Below are 13,208 nucleotides of genomic sequence, written 5' to 3'. Positions count from 1 at the left end.
TCCTTACATATCAATAAGTCCTTTAAATGTAAATGGCCTAAATGTGCCAATCAAAAGACAGGGAGTGGCTAGATGGATAAACAAACCCACTTATATGCTGCCTGCAAGGGACTCACTTCTGATTCAGGGACACATATAGGCTCAAAGTGAGGGGATGTAAAGATACTCAGTGCAAGTAGAAAGCAAAATACTTACAACAGACAATATGGACTTTAAGCCAAAAACAGGAAGAAGAATCAAAGAAGGTCAAATAAATGTAAGGTTTATAATTACTTTATAATAATGTAATTATAAAGCGTCAATTCGTCAAGAAGATACAACAATCTTAAATATATATGAATCCAACATTAGAGCTAAATATATTAAGCAAATACTAACAAATCTGAAAGGAGTAATAAACAATGATCCAACAATAGTATGAGATTTTAATACCCTGCTTTCAACAATGGATAGGGTTTCCCTGGTGGTGCACTGGTTAAGAATCTGCCTGGCAATGCAGGGAACATGGGTTCGAGCCCTGGTCAGGGAAGATCTCACATGCAATGGAGCAACTGTGTCCCTGCACTACAACTACTGAGCCTGTGCTCTAGAGCCCAGTAGCCACAACTACTTAGTCCGCATGCCACAACTACTGAAGCTCGCACGCCTAGAGCCCATGCTCCACAACAAGAGAAGCCACCTCAATGAGAAGCCCGCACACCACAATGAACAGTAGGTCCTGCTCGTTGCAACTAGAAAAAGACCACGCACAGCAATGAAGATCCAACGCAGCCAAAAATAAATAAATAAAATAAATAAAATTTTTTTTAAATCACCAATAAAGCATTAAAAAAAGGGATAGATCATCCAGACAGAAAATCAAGTTGAACTATACTTTAGACAAAATGGACTTAACAGGACATTCCATCCAACAGCAACAGAATACCCTTCTCCTCAAGAACACATGGAATATTCTCCATGACAGATCATGTGTTAGGTCACAAAACTATCTTTAAGAAATCTTAAAATCTTATCCTTAATCTTAAAAGACTGACATTATACTAAGTATGTTCTCTGATCACAAATATAAAACTAGATATCAATGACAGGAGAGAAACTGGAAAATTCACAAATATGTGGAAATTAAATAATACACACCTGAAAACCAATGTCTCAAAGATGAAATCAGAAAGGAAAGTTTAAAATATCTTGAAACAAATGTAAATGTAAACACAACATACTAAAACCTATGGGATGCTGCAAAAGCAGTTGTAAGAGGGAAGTTTAAAGGCAATAAACACCAGATATTTCGAGGGGAGAAAAAGGTCTCAAAAAAACAATGTACTTTTACACCTCAGGGGAAGAGAAAAACAAACTAAGCCCAAACCTAGCAGAAAGAAGGAAATAACAAAGATCAGAGAAGAAATAAATGAAGTACAAATCAGAGAAAATTTTAAAAATCAACAAAACTGAGTTGCTTTTTAAAAGAGTAACAAAATTTTAGCTAGACTTACCAAGAAAAAAAAAAGAGAGAGAAGACTCAAAAAAATTTTGAATGAAAAGGAAGACACAGATACAAAGGCTTATAAAAAGCTACTAACAGTTATATGTCAACAACTGAACAACCTACAAGAAATGGAAAAATTCCTAGAAACATAAAACCTAACAAGAGTGAATCCTGAAGAAATAGAAAATGTAAAGAAACCAATAACAATAAGGAGACTGAATCAAAATCTCTCAATAAAGAATAGTCCAGGTCCAGAAGACTTCATGGTTAAACTCCATCAAACATTTGAAGAAGAATTAATATCTATCCTTCTCAAACTCTTCCCAAAAATTAAAGAGGAGGGAACACTCCAAAAATCATTTTACGAAGTCAGCATTACCCTGGCATTACCAAAGCTAGCTAGATAAGGTTACTACAAGAAAACAGCAGACCAATATCCCTGATAAATATAAATGCAAACATTCTCAACAAAATACTAGCAAACAGAATTCACCAATACTTTAAAAGGGTCATACACCTTGATCAAGTGGTATTAGTTCCTGGGATGTTGGCATGTTTCAACATACACAAATCGAAATAAAACAAAAATAGGGCTTCCCTGGTGGTGCAGTGGTTGAGAGTCCGCCTGCCGATGCAGGGGACACAGGTTCGTGCCCCGGTCTGGGAAGATCCCACATGCCGCAGAGCGGCTAGGCCCGTGAGCCATGGCCACTGAGCCTGCGCGTCCGGAGCCTGTGCTCTGCAACGGGAGAGGCCACAACAATGAGAGGCCCGCGTACCGCAAAAAAATAAATAAATAAAAAATAAACAAATGAGACCTAATGAAACTTAAAAGCTTTTGCACAGCAAAGGAAACCATAAACAAGACCAAAAGACAACCCTCAGAATGGGAGAAAATATTTGCAATTGAAGCAACTGACAAAGGATTAATCTCCAAAATTTATAAACAGCTCATGCAGCTCAATAGCAAAAAAACAACCCAATCCAAAAATAGGCAGAAGACTTAAATAGATATTTCTTCAAAGAAGATATACAGACTGCCAACAAACACATGAAAGAATGCTCAACATCATTAATCATTAGAGAAATGCAAATCAAAACTACAATGAAATATCATCTCACACCAGTCAGAATGGCCATCATCAAAAAATCTAGAAACAATAAATGCTGGAGAGGGTGTGGAGAAAAGGGAACACTCTTGCACTGTTGGTGGGAATGTAAATTGATACAGCCACTATGGAGAACAGTATGGAGGTTCCTTAAAAAACTACAAATAGAACTACCATATGACCCAGCAATCCCACTATTGGGCATATACCCTGAGAAAACCATAATTCAAAAATAGTCATGTACCAAAATGTTCATTGCAGCTCTATTTACAATAGCCCGGAGATGGAAACAACCTAAGTGTCCATCATCGGATGAATGGATAAAGAAGATGTGGCACATATATACAATGGAATATTACTCAGCCATAAAAAGAAATGAAATTGAGCTGTTTGTAATGAGGTGGATAGACCTAGAGTCTGTCATACAGAGTGAAGTAAGTCAGAAAGAGAAAGACAAATACCGTATGCTAACACATATATATATGGAATTTAAGAAAAAAAATGTCATGAAGAACGTAGAGGTAAAACAGGAATAAAAACACAGACCTACTTGAGAATGGACTTGAGGATATGGGGAGGGGCAAGGGTAAGCTGTGACAAAGCGAGAGAGAGGCATGGACATATATACACTACCAAACATAAGGTAGATAGCTAGTGGGAAGCAGCCGCATAGCACAGGGAGATCAGCTCTGTGCTTTGTGACCACCTACAGGGGTGGGATAGGGAGTGTGGGAGGGAGGGAGACGCAAGAGGGAAGGGATATGGGAACAGATGTATATGTATAATTGATTCACTTTGTTATAAAGCAGAAAGTAATACACCATTGTAAAGCAATTATATTCACTCAAAGTGTATACTCAAATATACAACTACTACAGAAAACAGAATGGAGGTTCTTAAAAAAATTAAAAATAAAGCTAACATATGATCCAGCAATTCTACTTCTTGGTATATATTACAAGGAAATGAAAGCTCCATCAAATAATATGCACTCCCATAGTCACTGCAGCATTATTCACAATAACCAAGTCACAGAAAGAACCTAATAATCCACTGACAGGTGACTGGATAAAGATATACATACACACAGTGCAATATTATTCAGCCACTAAAAAGAATGGTATCTTACCATCTGTGATAACCTAAAGAGAGCTGGAGGCTTTATGCTAAGTGAAATAAGTCAGACAGAAAAAACAAATACTGTATTATTTCACTTATATGTGGAATCTAAAAAAAACTGAATTCACAGAAACAGAGAATGGAGTAGTGGTTACCAGGGACTAAAGGGTGGGGGAAATGTGGCGATGCTGGTCAAAGGGTACGGACTTCCAATTATAAGATGAATAAATTCCAGAGCTGTAATATCCACAAAAAAATGAAACAACAACAACAACCCCTCCCCCCAAAAAAAAGACAAATGACTCATAAACCCAACCAATCTAGATAATTAAGAAAATTAATTTCAACGAAGTATTAAAGAACAGGACTTGACCTATGTTAATTACCTTTATGTGACACTGAAATAATATATTTGTTGAACAGTGACATTCATCTTGTACCTTATAAAGAGCAATACCGCAGTCACATGACACAGGATTTTTGAATCTGCATATTGGATGCAAACAGTGGAATGCTGCTACCTTTACCAATAATAGTAACCATATGGATTCCTACCATAAACTGAAATTTGACTATGTATTAGATGCTGCTGCTGTTATCAGAATGATTACCATTCACAAATCAATGTGAAAGGTAGGCACAGAAAATGTGAAGCTTGTGCCCAAGTTCAGGAAATGAAGGTAGGATACAAATCAAGAATAATTTCATCCAAAAAGTAAACCAATAATGTTATGATTGGTAAAATAACACTTGTTCATTAACTTAATATAGCTCACAAATTATAAGAAATTCATCCCCAAACTCTTAATAGGAATATAGTTCTAATTGTAAAGATGACCACAGGAGGAAGACCTATAAACTATATTGTCAAATAGAACATTCTGTAATGATGGAAATGTTCTATTATTTGAGTTGTCCAATACAGTCGTCATTAGCCTGGTGGTTCTCAACTGAGGGGCAATGTGTCCACCTAGGAGATATCTACCAGTACTGGAGAACATTTTTGGTTGTCACAATCAAGAGGTGCCACTGGTATCCAGTAGGGAGAACCCAGGGATGCCGCCAAATATCATACAATGTACAGGACATCCTCCATAAAATATCAGAGGACAAATGAAAATGTCAATTGCATTGAGGTATAGAAAAGCTGAACTAACCACGTACGGCTAGTAAGCACTTGAGTATGGCTAATGAGAAAGGAGAACTTAATTTTTAAATTAATGTACTTCTAATTAAGAAAATTTAATTTAGTAATGATTATACAACTTTATTTACATATATCAAGTATGTAGCTAGAGATAATGAGCATAATATAAAAATAAGGATCTTGTTTCTCAAGTATTTTAAAAACTGAGTATCTTCAAAGAACAGATTCTGTGATTAACATATACACACTAGTAAATATAAAATTGATAACCAGCAAAGACCTACTGCATAGCACAGGGAACTATACTCAGTATTTTGTAATAACCTATAATGGAAAAGAATATATATGTGTATTTATATACATAACAGAATCGCTTTGCTGTATACCTGAAACTAACACAACACTGTAAATCAACTATACTTCAATACAATTTTTTTTAATTTAGGGAAATAATGAGCATAAATAAAAGCATAAAAATGAACACCCGTGAAGCTTTAGGACACATGTCCTGGCACCAAACAGGTCAGGGCAACAGGAAATCGCAGGGAAACTCTCCCTCTGTCACTGCAGGCCACTCACTCTTGCAGGGTTTCCAACCCCTTTTCTTTGTACAGCAGTTCTTGCTTCATCTGGGTCAGCTCTCGTTTTAATCTGGAAAGCTAAAGACAAATTACATTTTTTTTCCACAAAAAGAAGCTGTGAAAAATGATTTCTACAGTTGTTAGCATTATCATCTAAGTTTCTGACTACCTTGCAATTCACGGGGTCACCCAGTCTCTCCATGACCTCCCATCCCTGGCATATCAAACAGTGCTGGCATATCAAACAGCCCTGGCAGAAGGGCTGGCTCGCTTAGACACAAAAGGCCCGGGTCACGAACAGCTTTCTACCACGTGGAGCCCTGGAACCGGCAACGATTTTCTTTTTCAAGGTATTGATTTACACATTGCAATGAGCAAACTTTGTCATACATTTTTCATCCTCTCTTCTGCTTACTACCCACAGATCCCACCTAGGAAACCCTGTTGCTCAAAGCATGGCTTCCCACTACCTGGAAGTCAGTCGCCTGCAGTGCTTAATTAAACAGGTGCTAGGACCCACTCCAGGCGAGCAGGGGACACTTAATTGCAGGCGTTTGTTGGCAGGGAGCCCTGTCTCTTCCAGGGGCAGCCAGCATGGTAATGAGCCAGTTTCTATGGAAATGGGGATGGGGCTCACACTTTGAACTGACGCCCCAGGTGTTTTTTGTTGGGGCACTAGGATGTGAGAACCACAGCACTAAAAGAGACACTCTGGTTTAGGCACTGAGACACTAGGATGGGAGGCTTGGTCTCTAAGATGTCTCCTGTCCCCCCTCCCAGACACAAAAGACAAGAGGATGAAGAGATGGAACATGGTGGCACACAAAGAACCTGGCACCACTGGCAAGGAGCACTGGCACCTTCTGGTCAAATACCATCGCAGGCAAGATTTCTCTGGGAATACAGAGACCAGGGAAGAACAGCAGATGTTAAAGCTGCCAAGGGACAGAGCTGGCATCCCACTAATACAGGGAAGCAGCCCTGTGAGCTCGGGCCCTGACATCGCCAAATCTTTCCAAACGTTGGGTGAATCTAGCCCTATGAAATACACAGAGGGATACAAGCAATTTTTCATTAGATGGGCTGAGGCTTTAAAATGAATCTTTTCTCTTCCTATCAAAGGAATTAAGTAAATCATAATAAGTGATGTTATCAGTATATAAAAAATACGCATGCTGCTTCTAGTGTAAAAACACTCATTTTTACTCACCCTATCCCGATGACTTGCTATTTCTGCCTTTATTTGGAGTGGGTTGTACTTAGTATTTGTTGAATATCCAGAAAAGGCTAAATAGAAAGAAAATATTTTATTTTACAATAGATCCATTAAAATAAATAAATGCATACAGACAAGAACTTCATATTCACCTTATTAATTACCTCTTAGCATCACACATACAAATTAACATTAGCACTGACAACTAAAGAACAAACATTTCACAGCCTCAAATTTTTTTAATGGTTGATTTTTACTTAAGGATTTGTTTGCAGATGACATGACCCTTTATATGAAAAATCTGAAAGAAATGACCAAAAAAATAAAAAACTTCCAGTAACTAATAAATTATTATAGCAAGACTGAGGATATAAGGTTAACATATAAACGTCAACTGCTTTCCTAAATACCATCAATAAACAAGTGGATCTGAAATTTAAAACACAATACCATTCACATGGCACCCCCAAAAGTGAAATACTTAGTTATAAGTCTAAGCAAACTTGTACAAGAGCTATACAAAGAAAATCTCTGATGAACTGAAACAAAGAAGAACTAAATAAATGAAGAGATGTTCATGGATGGGAAAGATTCATTATGTCAAGATGTCACTTCTTTCCAGCATGCTTTATAGATTTAAAACAATCCCAAACAAAATTCTAGCAACTTATTTTGTGGACATCAACAAATTGATTCTAAAGGGGCAATAGGCCCAGGACAGCCAACACAATATTGAAGAAGAACAAAGCTGGAGAACTGACACTATCAGACCTCAAGACAATATAAAGCTAGAGTAATCAAGAAAGTATGGTAGTGGCAAAATAATACAATAGCAAAGACAGTCTTTTCAACAAATGATGTTGGAACAAGTGGACATCCACATGCAAAAAAAAAAAAAAATCATCTAGACAGACTTCACACCCTTTACAAAATTTAACTCAAGACCTAAATATAAAACGCAAAACTATAAAACACTTAGAAGATTACATAGGAGAAAACTAAGAGGACCTTGGTTTGGAAGTGTCATTTTACATACAATACCAAAGGCAGGATCCATGAAAGAATTAATGGGTAAGCTCAACTTCATTAAAATTAAAACTTCTGCTCAGTGAAAGACAATGTCAACACATGTGAGACAACAAATCACAGACTGGGAAGAAACATTTGCAAAAGACACATCTCACACAGAACTGTTTTCCAAAATATAGAAAGAATACTTAAAACTCAACAATGAGAGAACAAACAACTCAATTAAATGGGCCAGAGACCTTAACAGACACCTCACTGAAGATAACAGACAGCAAAGCATATAAAAAAAAGATGCTCTAAGTCATATGTCATCAGGGAAATAAAAATTAAAACAACAGTGAGATTCCACTACACACCTATTAGAATGGCCAAAATGAGGACACTGACAACATCAAATGCTGGTGAGGATGTGGAGCAACAGGAACTCCCATTCACTGCTGGAAGGAATGCAAAATGCTACAGCCACTTTGGCAGTTTCTCACAAAACTAAACATACTCTTACCATGTGATCCAGCACTCACACTCCTTGGTGTTTACCCAAAAGATCTGAAATTTTATATCTACATAAAAACCTGCACACTGCAGAAGGTTCATAACTCAAAACTGCCAAAACCCGGAAGCAACCTAGATGCCCTTCAACAGGTGAATGGTAAATAAACTTTATTTACATACAGTATTATACAGCACTAAAAAAGAGAAAAGAAAAAAAAAGTCAGGAAGCCATAAAAAGATATGAAGAAACCTAAAATATACATGTGAAAAAATATACAAGTGACAGGCCCCCGGAGGAAGATGGCGGAAGAGTAAGACGTGGAGATCACCTTCCTCCCCACAGATACATCAGAAATTCATCTACACGTGGAACAACTCCTACAGAACACCTACTGAACACTGACAGAAGACCTCAGACCCCCCAAAAGGCAAGAAACTCCCCACATACCTGGGTAGGGCAAAAGGAAAAAGAATAAACAGAGACAAAAGGATAGGGACGGGACCTGCACCAGTGGGAGGGAGCCGTGAAGGAGGAAAGGTTTCCACACACTAGAAGCCCCTTCGCGGGCGGAGACTGCAGGTGGCGGAGGGGGAAAGCTTCGGAGCCACGGAGGAGAGCACAGCAACAGGGGTGCAGAGGGCAAAGCGGAGAGATTCCGGCACAGAGGATCGGTGCCCTCAGGCACACACCAGCCCGAGAGGCTTGTCTGCTCGGCCGCCGGGGTGGGCGGGGCTGGGAGCTGAGGCTCGGGTATCGGCTTTCAGTCGGAGCGCAGGGAGAGGACTGGGGCTGGCGGCAGGGAGACAGCTTGAAGGGGTTAGTGCACCACGGCTAGCCCGGAGGGAGTCGAGAGAAAAAGTCTGGAGCTGCCGAAGAGGCAAAAGACTTTTTCTTCCCTTTTGTTTCCTGGTGCGCGAGGAGAGAGCATTAAGAGAGCTGCTTAAAGAAGCACCAGAGACGGGCGCGAGCCGCGGCTAAAGGCGCGGACCCCGGAGACGGGCGTGGGACGCTGGGGCTGCGGCTGCCGCCGCCACAAGGCCTGTGTGCGAACGCAGGTCACTGTCCACCCCGCCTTCCGGGGAGCCTGTGCACCCCGCCACTGCCGGGGTCCCGGGACCCGGGGACAGCTTTCCCGGGAAAGCGCACGGAGCGCCTCGGTCTGGTGCAACGTCATGCTGGCCTCTGCCGCCGCAGGCCCGCCCCACACTGCGCGCCCCTCCCTCCCCTCTGCCTGAGTGAGCCAGAGCCCCCGAATCAGCGGCTCCTTTAAACCCGTCCTGTCTGAGCGAAGAACGGATGCCCTCCGGCGACCTACGCGCAGAGGCGGGGCCAGGTCCAAGGCTGAGACCCGGGAGCTGTGAGAGCAGAGACAGGGAAATCTCTCTGTGCAGCCTCGGAGGCAGCGAATTAAAGCTCCATAGTCCACTTGATGTGCCCTGAGTCTGTGGAATGCATGAATGGACAGCGAATCATCCCAAATTGAGGAAGTGGACTTTGAGGACAAGATTTAAGACTTTCCCCCCTTTTTCCTCTTTTTACAACGAATTATCCCAAATTAAGGAGGTGGACTTAGAGAGCAAGATTTCAGACTTTTCTCCCTTTTCCTCTTTTTACAACGAATTATCCCAAATTGAGGAGGTGGACTTGGAGAGCAAGATTTTTGATTTTTCCCCCTGCTCTCTTTTTGTGAATGTGTACGTGTATGCTTCTGTGTGAGATTCTCTCTGTATAGGTTTGCTTCCACTATATGTCCCAGGGTTCTATCTGTCCGTTTTTTTTTCAATAATTACTTTTCAATTTTAATAACGCTACTATATTTCATACTTTATTCTATTTTACTTTACCTGCTCTTTCTTTTTTTCCTACCTTCCCTTCCTCCCTCCCTCCCTCCGCCCCTCCTTTCCTTCTTTCTCTTTCTTTCCTTCCTCCCTCCCTCCCTCCCTTCTTCCTTTCACTCTTTTTCTTTCCTTCCTCCCTCCCTCCCTCCCTCCTGTCTTTCTTTCCTTCCGCCCTCCCTCCCACCCTCCTTCCTTTCACTTTCTTTTTCTTTCCTTCCTCCCTCCCTCCCTCCTGTCTTTCTTTCCTTCCTCCCTCCCTCCCACCCTTCTTCCTTTCACTTTCTTTTTCTTTCCTCCCTCCCTCCTGTCTTTCTTTCTTTCCTTCCTCCCTCCCTCCTGTCTCTTTCTTTCTTTCTTTCTTTCCTTCCTCCCTCCCTCCTGTCTTTCTTTCCTTCCTCCCTCCCTCCCACCCTTCTTCCATTCACTCTTCCTTTTTCTTTCATTCCTCCCTCCCTCCCTCCTTTCTTTCTTTCTTTCCATCCTTCCTCCCTCCCTCCCTCCTTTCTTTTTCTTTCTTCCTTCCTTCCTTTCTTCTTTCCTTCCTTTCTTCGTTCCTTTCTTCGTTCCTTTCTTTCTTCCTTTCTTTCATCCTCCCTTTCTTCCTTCCTTGTTTCTTTCTTTCTTTCTTCTTCTACTAATTCTTTCTTTCTACATTTTCTCCCTTTTATTCTGAGCCGTGTGGATGAAAGGCTCTTGGTGCTGCAGCCAGGAGTCAGTGCTGTACCTCTGAAGTGGGAGAGCCAACTTCAGGACACAGGTCCACAAGAGACCTCCCAGCTCCACATATATCAAGCAGCGAAAATCTCCCAGAGATCTCCATCTCAACACCAGCACCCAGCTTCAGTCAATGACCAGCAAGCTACAGTGCTGGTCACCCTATGCCAAGCAACTAGCAAGACAGGAACACAACCCCACCCATTAGCAGAGAGGCTGCCTAAAAACATAATAAGGCCACAGGCACCCCAAAACACACCACCAGACGTGGACCTGTCCACCAGAAAGACAAGATCAAGCCTCAACCACCAGAACACAGGCACTAGCCACCCCCACCAGGAAACCTACACAACCTACAGAAACAAGCTTAGCCACTGGGGACAGATACCAAAAACAACGGGAACTACGAACCTGCAGCCTGCAAAAAGGAGACCCCAAACACAGTAAGATAAGCAAAATGAGAAGACAGAAAAACACACAGCAGGTGAAGGAGCAAGATAAAAACCACCAGACCTAACAAATGAAGAGGTAATAGGCAGTTTACCTGAAAAAGAATTCAGAATAATGATAGTAGATGATCCAAGATTCTATTTCCATGATCCAAAATCTTGAAAATAGAATAGGCAAAATGCAAGAAACAGTTAACAAGGACCTAGAAGAACTAAAAATGAATCAAGCATCAATTAAAAACACAATAAATGAAATGAAAAATACTCTAGATGGGATCAATAGCAGAATAACTGAGGCAGAAGAACAGATAAGTGAGGTGGAAGATAAAATAGTGGAAATAACTGATGCAGAGCAAAATAAAGAAAAGAGAATGAAAAGAACAGAGGACAGTCTCAGAGACCTCTGGGACAACATTAAACGCACCAACATTTGAATTATAGGGGTTCCAGAAGAAGAAGAGAAAAAGAAAGGGACTGAGAAAATATTTGAAGAGATTATAGTTGAAAACTTCCCTAATATGGGAAAGGAAATAGTTAATCAAGTCCAGGAGGCACAGAGAGTCCCATACAAGTGACAAAAGCCCATCTGAAAAGTCTGCATGTTATATGATTCCAAGTATATGACAATCTGGAAAAGGCAAAAACTGTATTCTAGAGCAAAAGAATCAGTCATTGCCAGAGGTTATAAGGGGGAGGGGGGGAATTAATAGGTAGAAACCAGAAGATTTTTAGAGAAGTAAAAATACTCTAAAATATACTATAATGATACGTACATGCCAGTATACATAGGTCCAAACTCACATTCTGTGCGTTTGGACCTATGTCCAAACCAAGAGGGAACAGAATGTGAGTTTGGACCTATGTCCCACCAAGAGGGAACCTAATATAAATGATGAACGCTGGGTAATGATGATATGTCAATATATGTTCATCAGTTGTAACAAATGTGCCCTCTGGTAAGTAAGTGATGGGGGAGCTTGTGTATGTGTAGGAGCAGTGGGATATGGGAACTTTCTGTACTTTCTGCTGAATTTGGCTGTAAATGTAAAACTGTAAAAAATAAAGTTTTTTAAAGGTAGCTTTATAGTAATCTGTCAGTATATAGCAGGCCTGAGAAAATGCAGTTCCTCCAAGGTTTTTTCCCCACACAAACTGAAGAGCCACACTTTTATCCTGAGTTGGATTTCACAGATATGTAATAGCAAAATACAATACATGGCTTACTGCTTTCTTAAACAGTGCAGTGCACGTGATTTAAAGTCCTTTTACAGGTACAGCATCATTACAAAGAATAACCCATATCTAGGGGTGAATAAGACACACAGAACTTTTACACAGTCAGCCACTTTCTGGCAGCAGAGAGTGCTGCAAGCCTTTTCCAGTGTCTCAACACCTAGACCACTTTACTGGCTGTTTCTAATTTCTATCACCCCATCCACCTCTCTGCATCCCTTTTTCTTAATGCTTCTGACTCTTTTCTCTTAGGCCTTGAAGCTACAGTGACTTGGTTCCTGTCCCTTTGTGAGTTGTGGAGACTGCTCTTTCTTCATCTGAGAGTCACCCCACACTGGTGTATTCTGCATCCAGGTCATTTTCATTAGTTTCTCCTGCTTATAAGACCCATCTGCAGGGCCAGCATCCATTCTTTTATTCCTTTGATCTGGGTACTGAAGGCTATCATTCAGGTAACTTAGGTGGCCACACCTAGAAACTAGTTCAAAATCATTTCCTGACCTCATATTGGAGGGTGTGGCTTGTAGAGGAAGAATGTCATCTGCCATATCAGTAAGCAAAGCAGGCACCTCCAATGGTACACCCTGAGGAAACACAGGATACTGGCTAGAGATAGCTGAAGATCACATCAAATTAATGATTTCACTGAGCCCAGACTCTTGTATCTTCCCATACATGGGAAAACACTAAATTCCTTAATGTGACATATCTGCTTTCTTTTATAAACAGTAATCTTTTACCTGTTTTTCTGTTGTAAAACTCTTTTATATGCTGGTCCCTCCCTTACCTCTTTG

The 13,208-nt window shown here is 40.6% G+C and overlaps 1 protein-coding gene across 1 annotated transcript in view; it reads right to left on the bottom strand.

Moving 5' to 3' along the window:
* Window positions 1–12,962, bottom strand: part of LOC132482957 (protein WWC3-like) — a 106,334-nt gene extending 93,372 nt beyond the window's left edge. Inside the window, 3 exon segments of the mRNA XM_060088234.1 lie at window positions 5,441–5,520; window positions 6,653–6,729; window positions 12,680–12,962. Coding sequence (XP_059944217.1) covers window positions 5,441–5,520; window positions 6,653–6,729; window positions 12,680–12,962 — 440 coding nt within the window.
* Between the last annotated feature and the right edge of the window lie 246 nt (window positions 12,963–13,208).

The sequence above is a fragment of the Mesoplodon densirostris genome, assembly GCF_025265405.1.
Source record: "Mesoplodon densirostris isolate mMesDen1 chromosome Y unlocalized genomic scaffold, mMesDen1 primary haplotype SUPER_Y_unloc_1, whole genome shotgun sequence".
Taxonomy (NCBI): domain Eukaryota; kingdom Metazoa; phylum Chordata; class Mammalia; order Artiodactyla; family Ziphiidae; genus Mesoplodon; species Mesoplodon densirostris.
Note: the sequence above shows the minus strand (reverse complement) of the source record. Positions and strands in the feature narration are given on the sequence as shown.